This window comes from Heteronotia binoei, chromosome 10 (assembly GCF_032191835.1).
Source record: "Heteronotia binoei isolate CCM8104 ecotype False Entrance Well chromosome 10, APGP_CSIRO_Hbin_v1, whole genome shotgun sequence".
Classification (NCBI taxonomy): Eukaryota; Metazoa; Chordata; class Lepidosauria; order Squamata; family Gekkonidae; genus Heteronotia; species Heteronotia binoei.
In genome coordinates this window covers 69,753,533-69,770,556 of record NC_083232.1, presented here as the reverse complement: position 1 = coordinate 69,770,556, position 17,024 = coordinate 69,753,533, and the positions used below count along the sequence as shown (strand labels likewise).

The window sequence follows — 17,024 nt, the reverse complement described above, 5'->3', positions numbered from 1 at the left end:
AGAGGAGCCCACTATTGCTGACCCTCCCATGCATTGGGGTTGCCAGCCTCCAGGTGGTGGTTGGAAATCTCCTGGGATTACAACTGAACTCCAGGCAACAGAGATCAATTCTCTTGGAGAAAATGGCCGCTTTAGAAGGTGGACTATATTGGCCTTATATACCAATGAGGTCCCTCCCCTCCCCAAGCCCCACCCTCCTCAGGCTCCGGCCCCAAAATCTCCAGTTACTTCCCAGCCCAGCAACCTTCCCACACATGAGCCTCCTCTGTGACCTCCTCATGCGGCCTTCTTCCCTAAAGTGCTTCATCACCCAGGCTTCTAGCTTTGCAGCAGGGATGGAAAAATGTATGCAGGTGGTACACAGTAGTGGCTCTCCTGCAGGCCACAACAGCTGCACCACCAAGGAAATGAATGTGGCACAAATGCCTGCCGGTGCAGGCAGTGGGAGGATTGGTGGAGGGAGGGTGCAAAGGTATGTGGAGAACTTGTAGGTGGGTGGAAGGAAAGAGAGGCATGAGAGGGACCTGGTGGGGGACAGAAGGAACTGTCTGCCCAGGGCACTCCAAAACCTGGTATAGCACTGCTGGGGAGAAAAGCATATGGGAAGGGGGGAAGATGATGGAAAGATTAGCACTGTCTTTCCCCTTGCCTGTGTGCTTTTCCCATCTTCTTTGATTTGTTCATGTGTCAGCTGCTTTTAAGCATCATACTCGCAAGAGTCTAGCAGAGGCCCCTGGAAGCCTGTGCGAAAGCTTTCTTAACACAATTTCCTTCCTAAATATGGTATTCTGTGAGCAGAGGTCACTGCATAGATATGATCAGGAAAGGAAAACAAAAAACCTGTGATGTGCGGAACAAAATGTAAAAGAAACGAATATAGAACACAAGACTGTCCCTTCTTCTGCCATGGCCTCCTCCTGATTGAATTACTCTAGAGAACGCCGTCATTGGCAATTGCTGTTGTTACATAAAGAAAAATGTGTATCCTTCCAGGGTCTATGCACAGTACTCAACTGCACAGAAGGGAGGTGAATGTTATTCTCCTCCCCCACCATCACTATACCTTCATTGCTCTTTTGCAGTGGAAGCTCAAATATTTTACAGGGCTTTTTTGTAGCAGAAACTCCTTTGCATATTAGATCACATACCCCTGATGTAGCCAATCCTCCTGGAGCTTTCAATAGGCCCTGTACTAAGAGCCTTGTAAGCTCTTGGAGGATTGGCTACATAAGTGGGGTGTGGCCTAATATGCAAAGGAGTTCCTGCTACAAATAAAGCCCTGGGAACAACAATGGGACTCCTCCAAAACAATATCAGGATAAATACAACAAACGCCCCCCATTTACTCCCCACTCGTCCTCAAGGTAGCATACATGGCCCTTGCCTTCTCCATTTTTAGCCTCACAGCAAGATAGGCTGCTTAAACTAAAAAAGGAGGAGTAACCCACAATCATCACTATGCTTCATATTATTTATTTATTGTATGGAGAGTTACACACAGGAAGCTCTTCTATAATAATATAAAATACATAGCTATTTTGATACAATGGGTAAGCAGATTGATTGGGCAATCCCCTTAAATACTAATATCTAGATTTTCAATCCACTCAGTTGCAGCTGGGAAAAATTCAAAGAGCTCCTCCACATCTCCCTGGAAAGCATGGCGCTTATGTTCCTGTGAGTGATGGAAAATAGTTTGGCCGGTCCCATTATTTTGCTCCATTTCAACAACAGGTCTGCACAGCTGCCAAAGCCTGTTCGTATTCTATTAGCCATCTTCCATCTTTCACGTGGCAAGTCAAATCCTGAGGGCCTCTCATTGGTGCTTATCAGGTTGTGGATATCAGGTGGAACTGATTGCATCTATGTTTGCAATCCTAGCTCCTCTCCTTGGGGTGCACCCTGGATAATGTTAAAGAGCTAGGACTTCTGGCAGCCAAACAATTGTAGGATCTCCTGGCTATGCTACACACATGTGCTTCATAACTGAGTGGGGACTGAAAGCACTGTGCTGGCTTTGCTCAAGACAGATCTGTGATGTCCCTGCTGCAGGAGAAAAGCTAAGCTGAGAATATCTAACAAGCTTCATGACTGCTGCCCTTAGGAGGGTGTCTACACACCCACCTGTGCTTTGGTTTATATTTGTAAATAAAGTAAAGGAAGATAACTGTGAATGTAAGGCAATCCCCCTATTTAAAAAAGGCTACACAAAAAATTACTGTACCTTACTATAACTAGTATGCTAATTTAATCTTTTTCTAGACCACATAGGGGAAGGACCCCTAGTCTTCCTTGTGAAGATTACAATCGTTTCCTGGGCCCTCTCCTCCAAAGAGAACCAACCCACCATCTCAATAATTGTTGCCAGGAAATTCCCACCACTCAGGGATGTGGAGAGGATAAACACTATCATTATTGTGGACAGGCTGGGACACTGCCAAGTATAAAGGCACAACAGTGGAAGGGGGAGGGCTATTCATTTTATTAACAGAAGTGATTGGATCCAAAAGCTAATTACAAATGATCCCTCTGACTCTTAAATCTCCGTAATATTAAGAGGCTAAATGTTCCCTTAAATCATCACAGGCTAGCATTCTTGGCAACGTCAACAGGGTCACATTCCCACACATGCAAGAACAACTTCTTCAGTGTTTAGAATTCAAATAGGTCCTTTTTTCCACAAGGGAGGCAGTCCTTCCACTTAATTTTTCTCTTTCTCTCCAAAATATTTATTGTGTCAGCCTGAGATAAGCCATAGCCTTTAATTATTATTATTATTATTATCGGGCTAAACAAAGTCTTGCCATTCTGTTCCCCAAACCAAGAATGTTTATATTTTATATACCCTTGGTACAATTTACTAGAAAGTGTTCCTGCACATAGCAACATGGAAATGGCATAGCTCTTCAGTAGATCACTGCGGATGGTGACTGTAGCCATGAAATTAAAAGACGTTTGCTCCTTGGGAAGTCAGCTATGGCAAACCTAGGTGGTATAATAAAAAGAAGAAGAAGATATTGGATTTATATCCCACCCTCCACTCCGAATCAGAGTCTCAGAGCGGCTCACAATTTCCTTTGTCTTCCTCCCCCACAACAGACACCCTGTGAGGTGAGTGAGGCTGAGACAGCTCTCACAGAAGCTGCCCTTTCAAGGACAACCTCTGCAAGGTTGACCCAAGGTCATTCCAGCAGCTGCAAGTGGAGGAGTGGGGAATCAAACCCGGTTCTCTCAGATAAGAGTCTGTGCACTTAACCACTACACCAAACTGGCTCTCAAAATAGAGACATCACCCTGCCAACAAAAGTCTGTATAGTCAAAGCGATGATATTCCCAGTGGTAATGTATGGCTGTCAGTGTTGGACCATAAGGAAGGCCGAGCACAGAAGATTAGATGCTTTCGAGCTGTGGTGCTGGAGAGGACTCCTGAGAGTCCCTTGGACTGCAAGAAGATCAAATCAGTCAGGCCTAAGGGAAATCAACCCTGATTGCTCCCTGGAAGGACAGATGCTGAAGCTGAAGCTCAAATACTTTGGCCACCAAATGAGAAGGGAGCACTCACTGGAGAAGATCCTGATACTGAGAAAGACAGAAGGCAAAAGAAAAAGGGGATGGCAAAAGATAAGATGGCTGGACAGCATTACTGATGTAACTAATATGAATTTGAGCAGACTTCGGAGGATGGTAGGAGGGCCTGGCATGACTTGGTCCATGGGGTTGCAAAGAGTCAGACTCAACTGTGTGACCGAACCAAAAAAGAGAGAGAAAGAGAGAATCTCCAGACCTGCTGAGCATAGATCCTGGAGCATCCTATCTAAAATTCAGGGAGACTGAAGACTGATTCACACGATACAAACCCCTTGTATGTTGGAGCAACAGCTGCAGTCAAGCAATTCTGTGGCCAGAATTGAATTTCCAGGAATTCACAGGCCCAATTGAGATTGTAAAGGGGCTTTAAACCTCCCTCTCCCACTCTGTTTTCCTGAATTGAAATGTCTCTAGGGAGCAGTTATTTGCCCCAGTGAGAAATTAGCTGTAGCTATCAGTACAGTGTGGAGCAAATCCAGATAAGGTAACTGGCACAAGGGCTGGGTGGGAAGGCCCTTCTCGTAGCACACCATGTTTTCAGACCAAATTAGGCCTGCACACTCCTAGAAATTAAGTCTTGAGCACAGAAGTCTCAGAGAACATTTGATCAACCTGACAGGTGGTGGCTGTATGGAGGACTGCTTAACATGCAAATCAGTAGGTTAGGTCTACACAGAGAATGAGGTGGGAATGAGGTGGTAAAATGGTCAGAGAACCTTTTAGACCCCAAGGGGGAGAATCTATTTAAATGCTCTTGTATATATAAATGGAGCATTCACAGGGCCGGATTAAACCCTGTGGAGGCCCCTAGGCAGTCAAAATCTTGGGGGCCTCCTCACAAATTATCTCAGAGTTGGAGCGGCCACCCCACCACCTGTTGCCTCTGCCGCAGCCTGCAGACACCTTCTCAAAAGTCCCTTTGACAAAGCTGCAGGGGAGAGGCATAGAGAGGCAAACTTGGTGGCAATGCCAGCAGCAGCCACACCAGGCAAGTCGGGCAGAGAGCTGGCTGTGCATGCAGGCTGGGAGGGTTGCAAGCAAGGGGGGAAGGTTGCAAGCAGGGCCCCGGGCTAGCTTCCCCCCCCCACCCCAGTATTCCCCCCTTATATTAGAAATATCCTGCTATGTTCACGTTTCTAATTTGCAGGTGTGGGGGCCCATAGGCCAGTGCCTACTTGGCCTAATTATTAATCCAGCTTTGAGCATTCAAACCGGCACAAACAGAAAATCGGTTGTAGCCCAACTCTTTCCCTGCAAATTAGAAACGTGAACATAGCAGGATATTTCTAATATAAGGGGAGCACTGAAAATGTGAATCTTCACAAGCACTCTAAAAGGCCTTCACTACCCAAAGAAGTCTCAGAGCAGCTTACAATCTCCTTCCCCTCCCCTCCCCACAACAGACGCCTTGTGAGGTAGGCGAGGCTGAGAGAGCTCCCCCAGAATGGCTCTTGAGCAGAACAGTTCTTAGAGAACTTGTGGATGACCCAAGGTCATATCAGCAGGTACATGTGGAGGAGTGGGGAATCAAACTCGGTTCTCCAAGATAAGAGACTGCACACTTCACCCCACACCAGACTGGCTCTCGGTGTGAATCTTCACAAGCACTCTAAAAAGGAACAGAATAAGTTCATATGTCACTTTAGCATTCCACTACCGTGTTCTAGTGCATGAGTAAATCAGGATCCAGTTTGTTGTGTTTTTTGTTCTCACAACAACCCTGTGAGACTGAGAGTGTGTATGATTAGCCCAAAGTCACCCAGCCACCTTTCATGGCAGAGTGGGGATTTAAACCCAGGTCTCCTGGATCCTAGCCTGACACTCTAGCCACTGCACCACAGGACTCTTCTGGTGGAGGCTGACACCTATAATGCATCTACTCCACAGAGGTGACATCCAGATAAATTATACGAAGGACATCTTTTCCACAATGGTGTATTTAGGGCTGCCAGTTCCAGGCTGGGAAATTCCTGGGGATTTGGGAATGGAGGGTGGGGTAGGGTTGCCAGTTCTGAGTTGGAAAATACCTAGAGATTTGGGAGGTGGAGGTGGAGCCTGGGAAGGGGAGGGACCTCAGCAGGGTATAATGCCACAGAATCTACCCTCCAAAGCAGACATTTTCTCCAGGGGAACTGATCTTGGTGATCTGGAGATCTTCAGGTGCCACCTGGAAATTGGCAACCCTAGTGGGTTACAAGAGGGGACGGACCTCTGCAAGGTATAGACCACCTTCCAAGGCATCCATTTTTCCAGGGGAACTGGTGTCTGTAGTCTGGAGAACAGTTGTAATTCCAGGAGATCTTGCTCCAATCCTGTCCCTGAGGAACCCAGGGACAGGATTAGAGCAAGGAGCTCAGCTGGAATAACTCCTCTTCCATTAGAAGCAGTTTTGCTCAGACTTTTGTCTGGTTTGATGTTAGATTGTGTTATTGTTGATTCATTTCCATATGACACTTTGAACATGGTATGTCATGGTTGTCTATGAAGGCATGCTTAGTATTTTATAGTGTGTTAATGCTTTAGTTTTTTTAGAGTGACTTTTTCATCGTATGTTTTTCTGGGGTTAGATTCATAAGGACTGTTCCCCATTAATGGCATTCATGTTCTATTTTTATCATTTAACACCCCCCCCCCCCCGAAAAAGACCATTTTTGGTTTACTTGTATGTTATATAAAAAAGGAGTTGGGGCTTCTTTTTTGCACTGTTCTGGTTTGCCACAAAAGGCTATTTTTATTTGTGTTTTTGACATATATTGTTTTAACGATGCTGAGATTTTGTGAATATCATCAGATTTCATGCTGACATATCGCTGTGCTGTGGACCTGGCATAAACACCAATGTTGCCTCAGCAATCGGCTTGAACGATGCCGTAATTCCTTTCATGCATGTCACAAGAAGCAATTAGCTATGTGAGAGGACAGATGTTTCCAAACTGTTTGTCATGCCTTGGCTGCCATGACTAAAGTGTCCGTTTGCTATCTAGCTCTTGGCTTTTACCACATTCACATATTGGGAATACAAGTTGTATACACACTCAATGGCATGAAAGTACAAAATGATTCTGCCACCTGTGTATTGGCACCTGCATGTTGATAGGATCTAACCATCTTTTTCCTGCTGAAAAGAGGAAGAAAGGGTTTGTTTGACCACCAAAAAGGCTCTTCTGGGGATTGTGATAGTTGCATGGGCAAAACAATGTGAAAGTGAAGCTGTCATGTCTGGGAAGTGGAGTTGTGTTGTAGTACTATGCTAGTTCCTGCCGGGCTCATTGGAACCTTGAGGACCGAGCTTGGGGCACAAAGACAATGGGAAGCAGGATCCTAGTTCTCGCTTCCTTGGACCAATTACTAGTCCCCCTGCTGGTTCAAACCCTCCTATGGTGCATTAGCACGGGAACTGGAACTGTATATAGTTGGCCCGGTTGGCACAGTTCTCAGCTCTAGTCTCATTCTTACTATGCTGTAATCACTAATAAAGGATGCTGATCAAACATCTCCTTGTGTATTGAACCCAGTATTTAACAGAAGCTCTAACTAGAAGGGGGACTGAGCTAAGTGAGAAAAAGCTGGCTGGATCCAGCCCTCTACTTGTAGATATATAGCTGGATTCTACTGAAAATTTCTGCTAATGGAAGCAGGAGGCAATATTGGCTGATACCACTGGAGAGTTCTAAAACACCCCCCCTCCGCCATGCTGTTTCTGTGAGGGGTTCCTGTAGCCCTGGCCAGGGATAATTCTGCACTTCCAGGGGGGCGAGGAATTCCTGCCTCACTGACAGAAATCCCTTCCATCAGTGGAGATATATCATAGGATCAGTGTTGCACCATGTGGTGACGAAGGGTATGAACTCTAAAGTTTAACTGCCCCGTAAGACTCGTATGAGAAGAAACCATCACATCACTTGATCCCAACATGGTTCAGATGTACAAGAGCTGTCTTGGTGATGTGGGAAGAAAACCTAAGAATGCAACATCTAGGTCGGGAAAGCCAGTAGTCCAAGCTCTGTGGCAAAGGGACTTCTGTCCTTTCCCTGTATTTCAGGCCCTGCCTTAGAAGCCGATCAAAGCATTCTTAGACTGAGCTTGGCTCCTTCTTCCACACAACCTCACCCCTCAGGCATGTATACCTTTTTTGGAATAACGGAGAGGTTTAATTTTCTAAACATTTTATTGAGCTGCTTCTAACCCGAGTATCATCTTATCTACATTAGATGTTGTGATCATACTCTGGCTCTTTTTAATTGGCCTCGGCTTGTTTTCTTAGTGGCTCGTTTTAATGGCATTGGCTTTTTTAGTGGATTGTTTAATGGCTTCATGTTTAACGGTTGTATTTTCAAGAGTAGCCCAGTCTCATCAGATCTTGGAAGCTAAGTAGGGTCAGCCCTGGTTGGTATTTGGATAGGAGACCTCCAAGGAATAGCGGGGTCATGATGCAGAGGCAGGCAATGGCAAACCACTTCTGACTGTCTCTTGCCTCGAAAACCTTACAGGGTCACCATAAGTCAGCTGTGACTTGACAGCACTTTCCACCACCATTTTCATGGCTTAATTTTATTGTTTTGGTTATAAGCCACCTCCAGCAAGTCTCTGGAGAGGTGACATATATAAATATGCTAACTGAATTTATTAATAAAGAAAGAACCAGGCAGCCAGCATGGTTCACAACTGTAAGGAATAGCCAGCAGTGAGGAGAAATCATTATGTGGTATATATGATCCTGTGGTGGTTTGGGGGCTCTAGAGATTCAGAAAAATTGGTGCACCTCACAGGCACATATTCTTGTATCAATGGCTGCAGGTTGGAAGCTTCTCTAGCAGAACTATAAAACCACAGTTTGTGCTCCCACAAGAGTTTATTGATTTAAAAATTTAAAAGTTCAGGGTGGAACAGAACAAAACCACATTTGTACAGCAAATTACAAACAGCCCGCAGAGGCATCGATCAACTTGCTGATCTAAAATAAAGCCCTTCTTTAAAATATGTATTCTCAGGTCTCAGCCGAAGGGCTGGTGAAATAGAACATTTCCATAAGGCTGAAAAGAGATGAGGCCCTTCACACCAGACCAGGGAGCCCTTTTCAAAGGGCAGGGACAACAGTGGAAAATGCTGTCAAGCACTGTTGAACGTGCCACTTGCAGTGAAAATACCAAATACTTGCAGTGAAAATACCAATAAGAGGAGCTGTTGACCTAAGCAAAGTTGTGGTGTGGGTTCCTCGAGAGAGAGGCAGCCCTTTATGAGTGTAGTGGGGGTCTCAGGCCAGGAACAGCTTTAAAAAGCAAGTTCTGGCATCTTATGGAGACCCCTCATGAGGTTTTCAAGACAAGAGACAAGCAGAGGTGGTTTGCCATTGCTTTCCTCTGCATCGTGGGCCCTGGACTTTTTTGGTGGTCTTCCATCCAGATACTAATTGGGATTGACCCTGGCTGCTTAGTTCCCAAGATCTGCCAGGATTGAGTTAGCATGGACCATCCAGGTCAGAGATTCTATCATGACAGAAGTTATAATTGAGAGACCTCCCCTTATGTTACAGTTGCCAGCTCCAAGTTGAGAAATACCTGGAGATTTTGGGGGTGGAGCCTGACTTGGTGTGGGGAAGCACTTCAGCGCAGTTTAATGCTGTACAATCCACCTTCCAAAGTGGCCATTTTCTCCAGGTGAGCTGATCTCTTTTACCTTCTGGATTGGTAAGAGATCAAGTGTAATCCCAGCAGATGTCCAGCCACCACCTGGAGGTTGGCAACATTACCTTATATTAATAGTCTTAAAGAACTGGTAATTTGTGCATTTGCTCTACAATGACAAGAATAAGGCTTTGAGACTGCTGTGCACAATGTATTAGTTGCTCTTCATATTAAAGCTGTTTAAGGCCCGTTAGCCCATCCAGAAATATTAGCCACTGGACCTGCTCAGTAGATGGGCCCTCCTCCTTTTGTATCATCTGAGAATCCTACAAGTTGTTTTCAAAGGCTGTCCTAGGAAAGGACATCTAAATTTGAGGCAACTATAAAGCATGCTGGGAAGGGAGGGCAAACAAATTACTACTGTGAAGCATCCTGGGAATTATAAAGGGTGTGGGTTCATATTTAAGGAAATAAGTCATATACACACACACAGTTGCCCTAAGCAAGACTAGACTATTTTACAAGAACACATAATAATTCAAATAATGTTCTAACATATGGGCCACAAGGGACAACTACAGATTCATGACTGTGGGAATGTGCCATCTGACAGACAGCAGAGGACGTATTTCCATTCTCAAGCAGAGCTTCATTCTGATTCAACACTGGATTCATATTTATTTTGAGCTGAAGTTTACAAAACATACTTTGGGCTCAGACCTCCTTAACAAATAAGGATAGACTCCTGCCCCAGCTTCTTCAGCTGCACCTGGGTTTTATCATTCACAAGTTTCTCTGCCTTGCCCCACATCGACGTTGGGACTAGCTTCCTGCCAGTTTCTTCCACCAGTCCTCTCTTCATTTTTATCACTGGCTGAAATCAGAATGAGGTGGGCTGATAAGTGGAGAGAAAATCAAGTGTGAAAAAGATGAGAAATGTAAGTCTCGGGTGGGGAGAGTCAGTGGCTCTGAGAAAAGCAATAAAGAAATGGTAGATGCATGAAGGATACCTTCTGGAGACTGGTACCTTCTGGATTGGTAAGGGACATTGGGGGTTAAGAACATAAGAGAAGCCATGTTGGATCAGGTCAATGGCTCATCCAGTCCAACACTCTGTGTCACACAATGGCCAAAAAACCCAGGTGCCATCAGGAGGTCCATCAGTGGGGCCAGGACACTAGAAGCCCTCACACTGTTGTCCCTCCCAAGCACCAAAGAATATAAAGCATCACTTGCCCCAGATAGAGAGGGTTGGGTTGTTAGTGGAGCTTATATAGCGTTAACAACTTCCAATTCAGTAGTTCTTCTCAGCATGAAGATATGTCCCCAGAACAGTTTCCCCTGCTGATTTTTGCAGGTCCAAAATAGATTAAAGGCACAAGAGCTCTTTCAGACAAAATAACATTACTATGATGAGTGCTAGACTAGCTCTCGGAGACCCAGGTTTAAATCCCAACCACATTATCAAAGATGTTCCCTGAGCAAAATTGGTCCGGCCACTCTCTCCACCCACCTAGCTGACAAGGTGCTTGATGGGAGGAAAAACCACTTTGGAGCCCACGAGGATGAAAAGTAGAGTACCAATATCTAAAGAAATACACAATGCCAGTAATTTTTCTTCAGAGTCTGTGTGGAATCTGATTTGCAATCTTGCAGTCATTAAACCTGAGGCATCAACATCACCCTCGGCCTTTCTGCTCCCTCCCATTTGCATGTTCCACTTATTACCAGGCTATCTTAAGCCTCTGGCAATCTCAGCATTGGGGATATTAAGGGTGGGGGAGAGCAAGCAAATGTGAACTTGTCTTGTTATTTCTGGAAAAGCAGCCAAACAAATCAGAGGCATTGTGCATATTTCAATAGTGGCCTATTTATTCTATCATCAACAAGACCAATAATAGCAGAAGCACTGAAATTGTCAATGAAAGAATGTCAGAGTTTGATAGAAAGCCATGTAATTAACTGGAAAGGCAGGAAATGTGTTTTAGGAATGGGAGGGCCATCTGCTTACAAAACCTGCCAAAAATTGAATTGTGGTGATTTTGTCAATTATCATGATAGAGCACAAGAAGGAGGGGTGTTATTATCCCAGAAATTCCCTCCCAAAGAATCTCGCTTTTGACGTCAGTTTTTTTTAAAACATCTCAGCTGAATTTCTGCCTGGTCAAAAAAGCAATGGAAGTTTGACTGCGCCATTGGATTCTCCTGCTTGCTTAGATCGACATGAGTTATGCCGCTGCCTTCGCAAGGGGATGGACTGTATCCTGACAAAAGGTATGCCATTTAATGGTGGACACCATTTGCTGTCTCATGCTTGATGGATATGATGGCAGAGGAGCTCCTGAACCCTGGCAATATTTATTTATTTATTTACAACTGTTGCATCCCACCTTTCTACTCAACTGGGGCCACCAAAGTGGCTGTGTGGATGCATTCCAGCTGGGAAACTGTCCGAGCAAAGCAGTGGCTTGGTCTATTTGTGTGGGTTTCTATTGTGAGGGAACTGTGGCAGAGCAGGGTTTGCATGCAGCAGGTCTCAGGTTCCAGTTCCCTAGGATTTCTATGTAAAGGATGTCAAGCAGCAGGTTTGGGGAAAGCCCTTCTGAGCTGAAGACCCTGGAGAGAGCTGATGCCAATCAGAGTAGACAAATACTTAGATGCGAATGCAGCTTCACACATTCATATTCCCTGCTTTTAACTGCATTGGTCCATTATCTCATTTCAGAGTACTCAAATAATTTTGAAATTGTTAGTTACTTCCAGGCACCTTCAGGTCCAGTAATACCTTTAGTAGTCAGCCTCACTGACCCATTGACTCTGGACAACTGCGGGGAGGGTAACAACAGTCTCTCATCTCCATGTACTTTGGTCCCTGGCAGAGCTGGGCCTCCATGACAATTTCAAAAAGGGGGGCTTACTTGGGGCACAGTACAGTGTACACACGTCCTCTAGTGCTATAGAACTGGGAGTGAAATAACATGAATCCTGATATGACTGAGGACATTATTGCAATATTCTAGTCAAGTATTTTTTAAAAACCCACCTTGGTACTTTGTACAGCAGTAATTCCCAGTGAGGTGCCTATCTGCATCATGGTGCTCACCAATGTATTTCCTGGCATCCACTTGCTTCTTCTCCAAAGGACCATTTCTCCAAGGCAAAGAGCACATCTTAGCTTTTTTGCATTTAATCAGAGTAGGTGGTGCTTCAGAAGAGCCCAGGAGACATTGCCTTTGTGTCTGGAGGTAACATTCATTTAGAATCAGCTGCTGCCATCATAGGAGGAGGTTTGGCTTGAAACCACTTAAACTTTTATGGAACCTCCCAATATTTTGTGATAGGACCCAACCATCAGGGCAGCCATTTTGCTGTGATATTACCTGTTCTGTAAAAAGTACCCAGAAGTTCCACAAGCCTGAGGATCTGCGATCTATAGATGTAACCAAACATTCTGTGAAACTTAAGGTTCATTTCCCAGTAGCCTCACAGGTTAATAGTCTTTATGGCTGCAAACTATGAAGTCAATACCTAGTGAATTTCAGAAGCTGCATGTAGAAAGGCTTCTACTAGTTAGGGTCTGAGGCTTCATTTCCTAGGTCCTTGTCCTCTTAAGCAAGAATAAATGATTCAATGTAAGTAAACCTATTTAAATAATATATACCATTTACAGATCAGCTTTCTTTAGAGCTGAATTGGGGCTATCTGAAATAACTCAAGCGTAAAAAGCCTTGTCTGCAATATACAAACTGTAAGGTGCTGAGTTATCAACCGTGGCAGATCTAGAGCTTGGACTCTGATGATCTTTATTCCTCTTTCTTCTTGCACATGATGTGCCCTAAAAGGCAAGTCATATCGCATTCATCACCAAGTGAATGGTACTTTTCCCCCCTCAGAATGTATGATCTTTCCTTCAAACATGTGTTCCAGTAATCTCTATGCATATTTCAAGATGCTGATGCTGTATTTTGGTGAAAAAGCCTGTGTGAAATAAAAGTTATTAAACCCAGGCATTGTTTTTTTCCCCCTTTAGGCATTAAAATCCAAAGTATGGGGGCAATTGTTTCTCTTTAAAAATATACTTCCTTCTACTGTGAGGTAAAAAAAGGTGACTGCAGTCAAGATGATTGACAACAAGCATCTGAAGTCAACTGAAGAAAGGTGGGTGTTCTGAAATGACTGGTAGAAAGGGGTGGAACGAGTTGGAGAAGGAATAACATGCAAGACTGTTGGTGACTGAGAGATTATTCATTTAAGGAATTGGCTCTGACTTGGGTAAGAACTGCTGAGGGTTTGCTTCCCATCAGCCTGTGCCTGCCTGATCCAAACAGAGGTTTTGCTTTGAACACACAGATAAATTATTCCCTAACAGGCAATGGCAATTTTCAGTACAATCCTATGGAGTTACTGCAATCTAAATTAACTGAGGAAAGTCTGCCTAGTTTTGCACCACGAATTGGCCAGCAATAGGCAGAGTCTTTCTATCTGTGTTTCCTCCTCAAGTGCTCCTTCACTTCCTGCTCTCCCATGCACCTGTGTTCACAGTACACACGGAGGCATTCCTCTTTTTTCTGCCCCTCTTCATCAATACAGTGGAAGGCAGGAGAACGTGAATGGCCTGTGAACACACTCTATTATTGTTGGACAATCCAGGAATGATGCAAACTTCATTTATTAGATACCTTTTTAGCCTGCCTTTCTTCAAAAAGAGCTCAGGCTGGTGCTCCCCCCCCTCCATTTTATCCTTACAACAACTCTGTGAGGTAGGTTAGAGTGAGAGAGAGGGAGCTGTTCAAAGTCAGGTCATGCAGTGTGCTTCACAGCCCAGTGGGGATTTTGAACCTGGGTCTCCTAGATCAGTGGCCTCCAACCTTTTTAGCACCAGGGACCAGTTTTGTGGAAGACAATTTTTCCATGGACTGGTGGGGGTACTCGGGTTTTTGCTGCCCCAGGGTGCCTCCATCCCTGCCTCCCATGGGGGTCTTTAAATGAGGCATAGGCAAAGGTCACTGCCACACTGCCCCTTCCGCCCACCTGGGACCCAGGTGAATGAAAGAGGTAGTGCTTCAGAGTGAGGCGCTGCTGCCTCTTTCATTCGCCTGGGACCTGGATGGGCGAAAGGGGCAGTGTGGTGTCTCTGGCTAACTCTGGCTGCTGACAGGCCACTGACCTGAACCTGTCCACGGCCTGGGGATTGGGGATCCCTGTCCTACATCCTAGTCTGATGCACAAACCCAGAGGTCCCCAACCTTATGGAACCTGCAGGCACATCGGGAATTCTGATACAGGGGGCGGGGCTGCTTCAGTGGGCACAGCCAGTCACAAAATGGGAGCTGCAGAAAAAGAGACTGGATTTATATCTCACCCTTCTCTTGGGAGTCCAGAGCATCTTGCAGTTTCCTTTCCCTTCTCCTCCTCACAACAGACACCCTGTGAGGTAGCTGGGGCTGAGAAAGCTCTTTTAAGGACAGCTGATTTGAGAACAGCTCTGAGAGAACTGTGGCTGGCCCAAGGTCACCAGCTGGCTGCATGTGTAGAAGTAGGGCAGGGGTGGTCAACGGTAGCTCTCCAGGTGTTTTTTGCCTACAACTCCCCTCAGCCTCAGCCATTGGCCATGCTGGCTGGGGCTGATGGGAGTTGTAGGCAAAAAACACCTGGAGAGCTACTGTTGGCCACCCCTGAAGTTAGGGAATTAAACCCAGTTTAGAGTCCACTGCTCTTAACCACTACACTAAACTGGTCCTGTTAAGGAACAAATCAGGAAGTGGAGCCAACCATAAATTGTCAGGGATCAAGGTTATATATACGTAGCTCTAATAGTAACTCTTCAGCAATTCAGGTGGAAACTCTTGTTTAACAGGATGCCTTTTTAACAGCCAATCAGAAGCCCTGCTGGTCAAAAGCCCCACTTAGCCCTGCCTGCTTTCTAATAGCACCTGGCAGGCACAAGAAAGGTGTTGATGGGCATCTTGGTGCCCATAGGAATCATGCTGGGGACTTCTGTGCTAACCATTATAGGAGACTGAGGACCCTGCATGCCTATGTACTGCATCAGAATCACCTCTTTCTGGCTCCTGAAAAAGGCTGTGGCTGGAAGAGGAAGGACAGGAGATAGAAAGGAATGGATGAGTGATATAAGATTTGACCAGCTGGCACTTGTCTCTAGCCAAGATTTGGCATGCAGGCCTCCAGTTGCTGACTACTGATATGAATTAACTTAGAAAATTTACAATATGGTAAATATTCTTGCCAGGTCTGTGAAGGAGAAACAGCCTGGAGAAAGACAAGGAAATGGACATGGTCTGCAGAGCTTTAAGAAGCATGCAGACTTATCAGGGACGATGGACCAAGATGAATGGTGTGATGAATAAAGAGCCAATTGGCAGAAGCCAGGGAAAGAATGGAGACAGCAATTGCTGGGCATTGCAGAATGGTGAAGCAGCAGACAATTAAAATGAGCTGCTACAGTTTGCACTGTCAGGCTATATTGGCTCCACATTCCTGGTACTGGGATTGCTTGTTTGAAAGTGCCCTGAAAGACATTCTGTACATATACAGATTTTGAGTCTAGCTGCAAGGCATTCTGGGCATGGGGTAAGCTAACATGTAACCAGTCAGTGGAGTGAGCTCTCCAGTTTTAAATGTACTGGTTATCCGTTAGTTTCTAGGCACCATTCAAGTTGCTGGTTTTGAACGTTATAGCCCCAGCACTTTCCTATGTTGATTCACTGAAGCCCTTGTCTGGGTGGCACTAGATGCCAGAATGGAGCACTACTTTCCCAGCAGTGTCCTCGCCTGGAATTCCTTTCTGAGAAGGCAGGCCTGCTACACCCACCTCTCACATTTAGAAAGCTGGTCAAATCTTTTTTTTTAATTTTTAATTCCTAACGGCTTTGAGGTGAGATGGGTAATCATGGTTTTTTGTTTATCTGCTAGATTTCAATGATGGTTTAAAACTTTTAACAATGGTTTTAATACAAAAATACCTCAAGGACCAGCATTATATAATAAATATTGGTTTAGTATATTAAATAATAAACATATTTGCCTTCCAATTGGCTTTCTGCATGCAAGGAAACTTTGAGGCGGTCACTTTCCCATGTGGAGATCTACCCACCCCAGGAGTCCAGTCCAGTCCATATGGTCCTCTTTTCAAGGCTGTATCAGTTCTCAGACAAATGGATGCTAGTGTCAGGAAAATGTCACTTACTGTGTAATCTTGGGCCAGTCAACCTCTCTCAACCTAACCTACCTCTCAGGACTGTTGTGAGAATAAAACGAAAGGAGAACCACCTATGCCACAGAAGCAAAGGCAGCCTGTACGGGCCAAGGAAGAACCAGGAAGAAATCCATTCAGATCTCTTCTGTGACCTGGGGGACCCCTAGTGATCCATTCTCTCACAGCTTAACCTACCTCACAGGGCTGTTGTAAGGCTAAAACAAGGGAAGGGAGAACCTGATTGGGAATTAATCTCCCGCCTCAGAGGCCACTTCCCCCGCAGCTGACCTCCACAGCGTCTCTCTCTGCTAAGGCCTGCAAACCTTGCCTTGGTGGAGCAGGCTCCGGAGAGGCGGCTGGCCGGTGCACTTGCGGAGGGGGGGCGGGACTCCTTTCCCTCTGGCTGCCCGGCCCCATCCCCCTCGGCTCGGCGGCCTGCAGCAGCGCGGCGGGGAAGGCGGGAGGGAGGGGCCAGCGGCAGCAGCCCCGGGCGGGTTTATAGCCGGCGAGAGGGCAGCCCTGGGAAAGGAAAGGTGCTGCTCCCGCCAAGGGGCCGCCTGCCTGCCTCTCTCTCTCGCGCGCCCCCTCCCTCCCGC

At 45.6% G+C, this 17,024-nt stretch overlaps 1 protein-coding gene across 3 annotated transcripts in view; it reads left to right on the top strand.

Moving 5' to 3' along the window:
- Positions 1-11,427: 11,427 nt before the first annotated feature.
- Positions 11,428-17,024, top strand: part of ENTPD3 (ectonucleoside triphosphate diphosphohydrolase 3) — a 33,737-nt gene continuing 28,140 nt past the window's right edge. For 2 of the 3 annotated variants that reach the window (XM_060248856.1, XM_060248853.1), the window contains exon 1: positions 13,318-13,370. In XM_060248856.1, the coding sequence (XP_060104839.1) occupies positions 13,333-13,370 (38 nt within the window). In that variant the 5' untranslated portion in view covers positions 13,318-13,332. Of the gene's footprint in view, positions 11,487-13,317; positions 13,371-17,024 lie in introns of those variants that run through there. The other variant, XM_060248855.1, reaches the window with a different exon arrangement.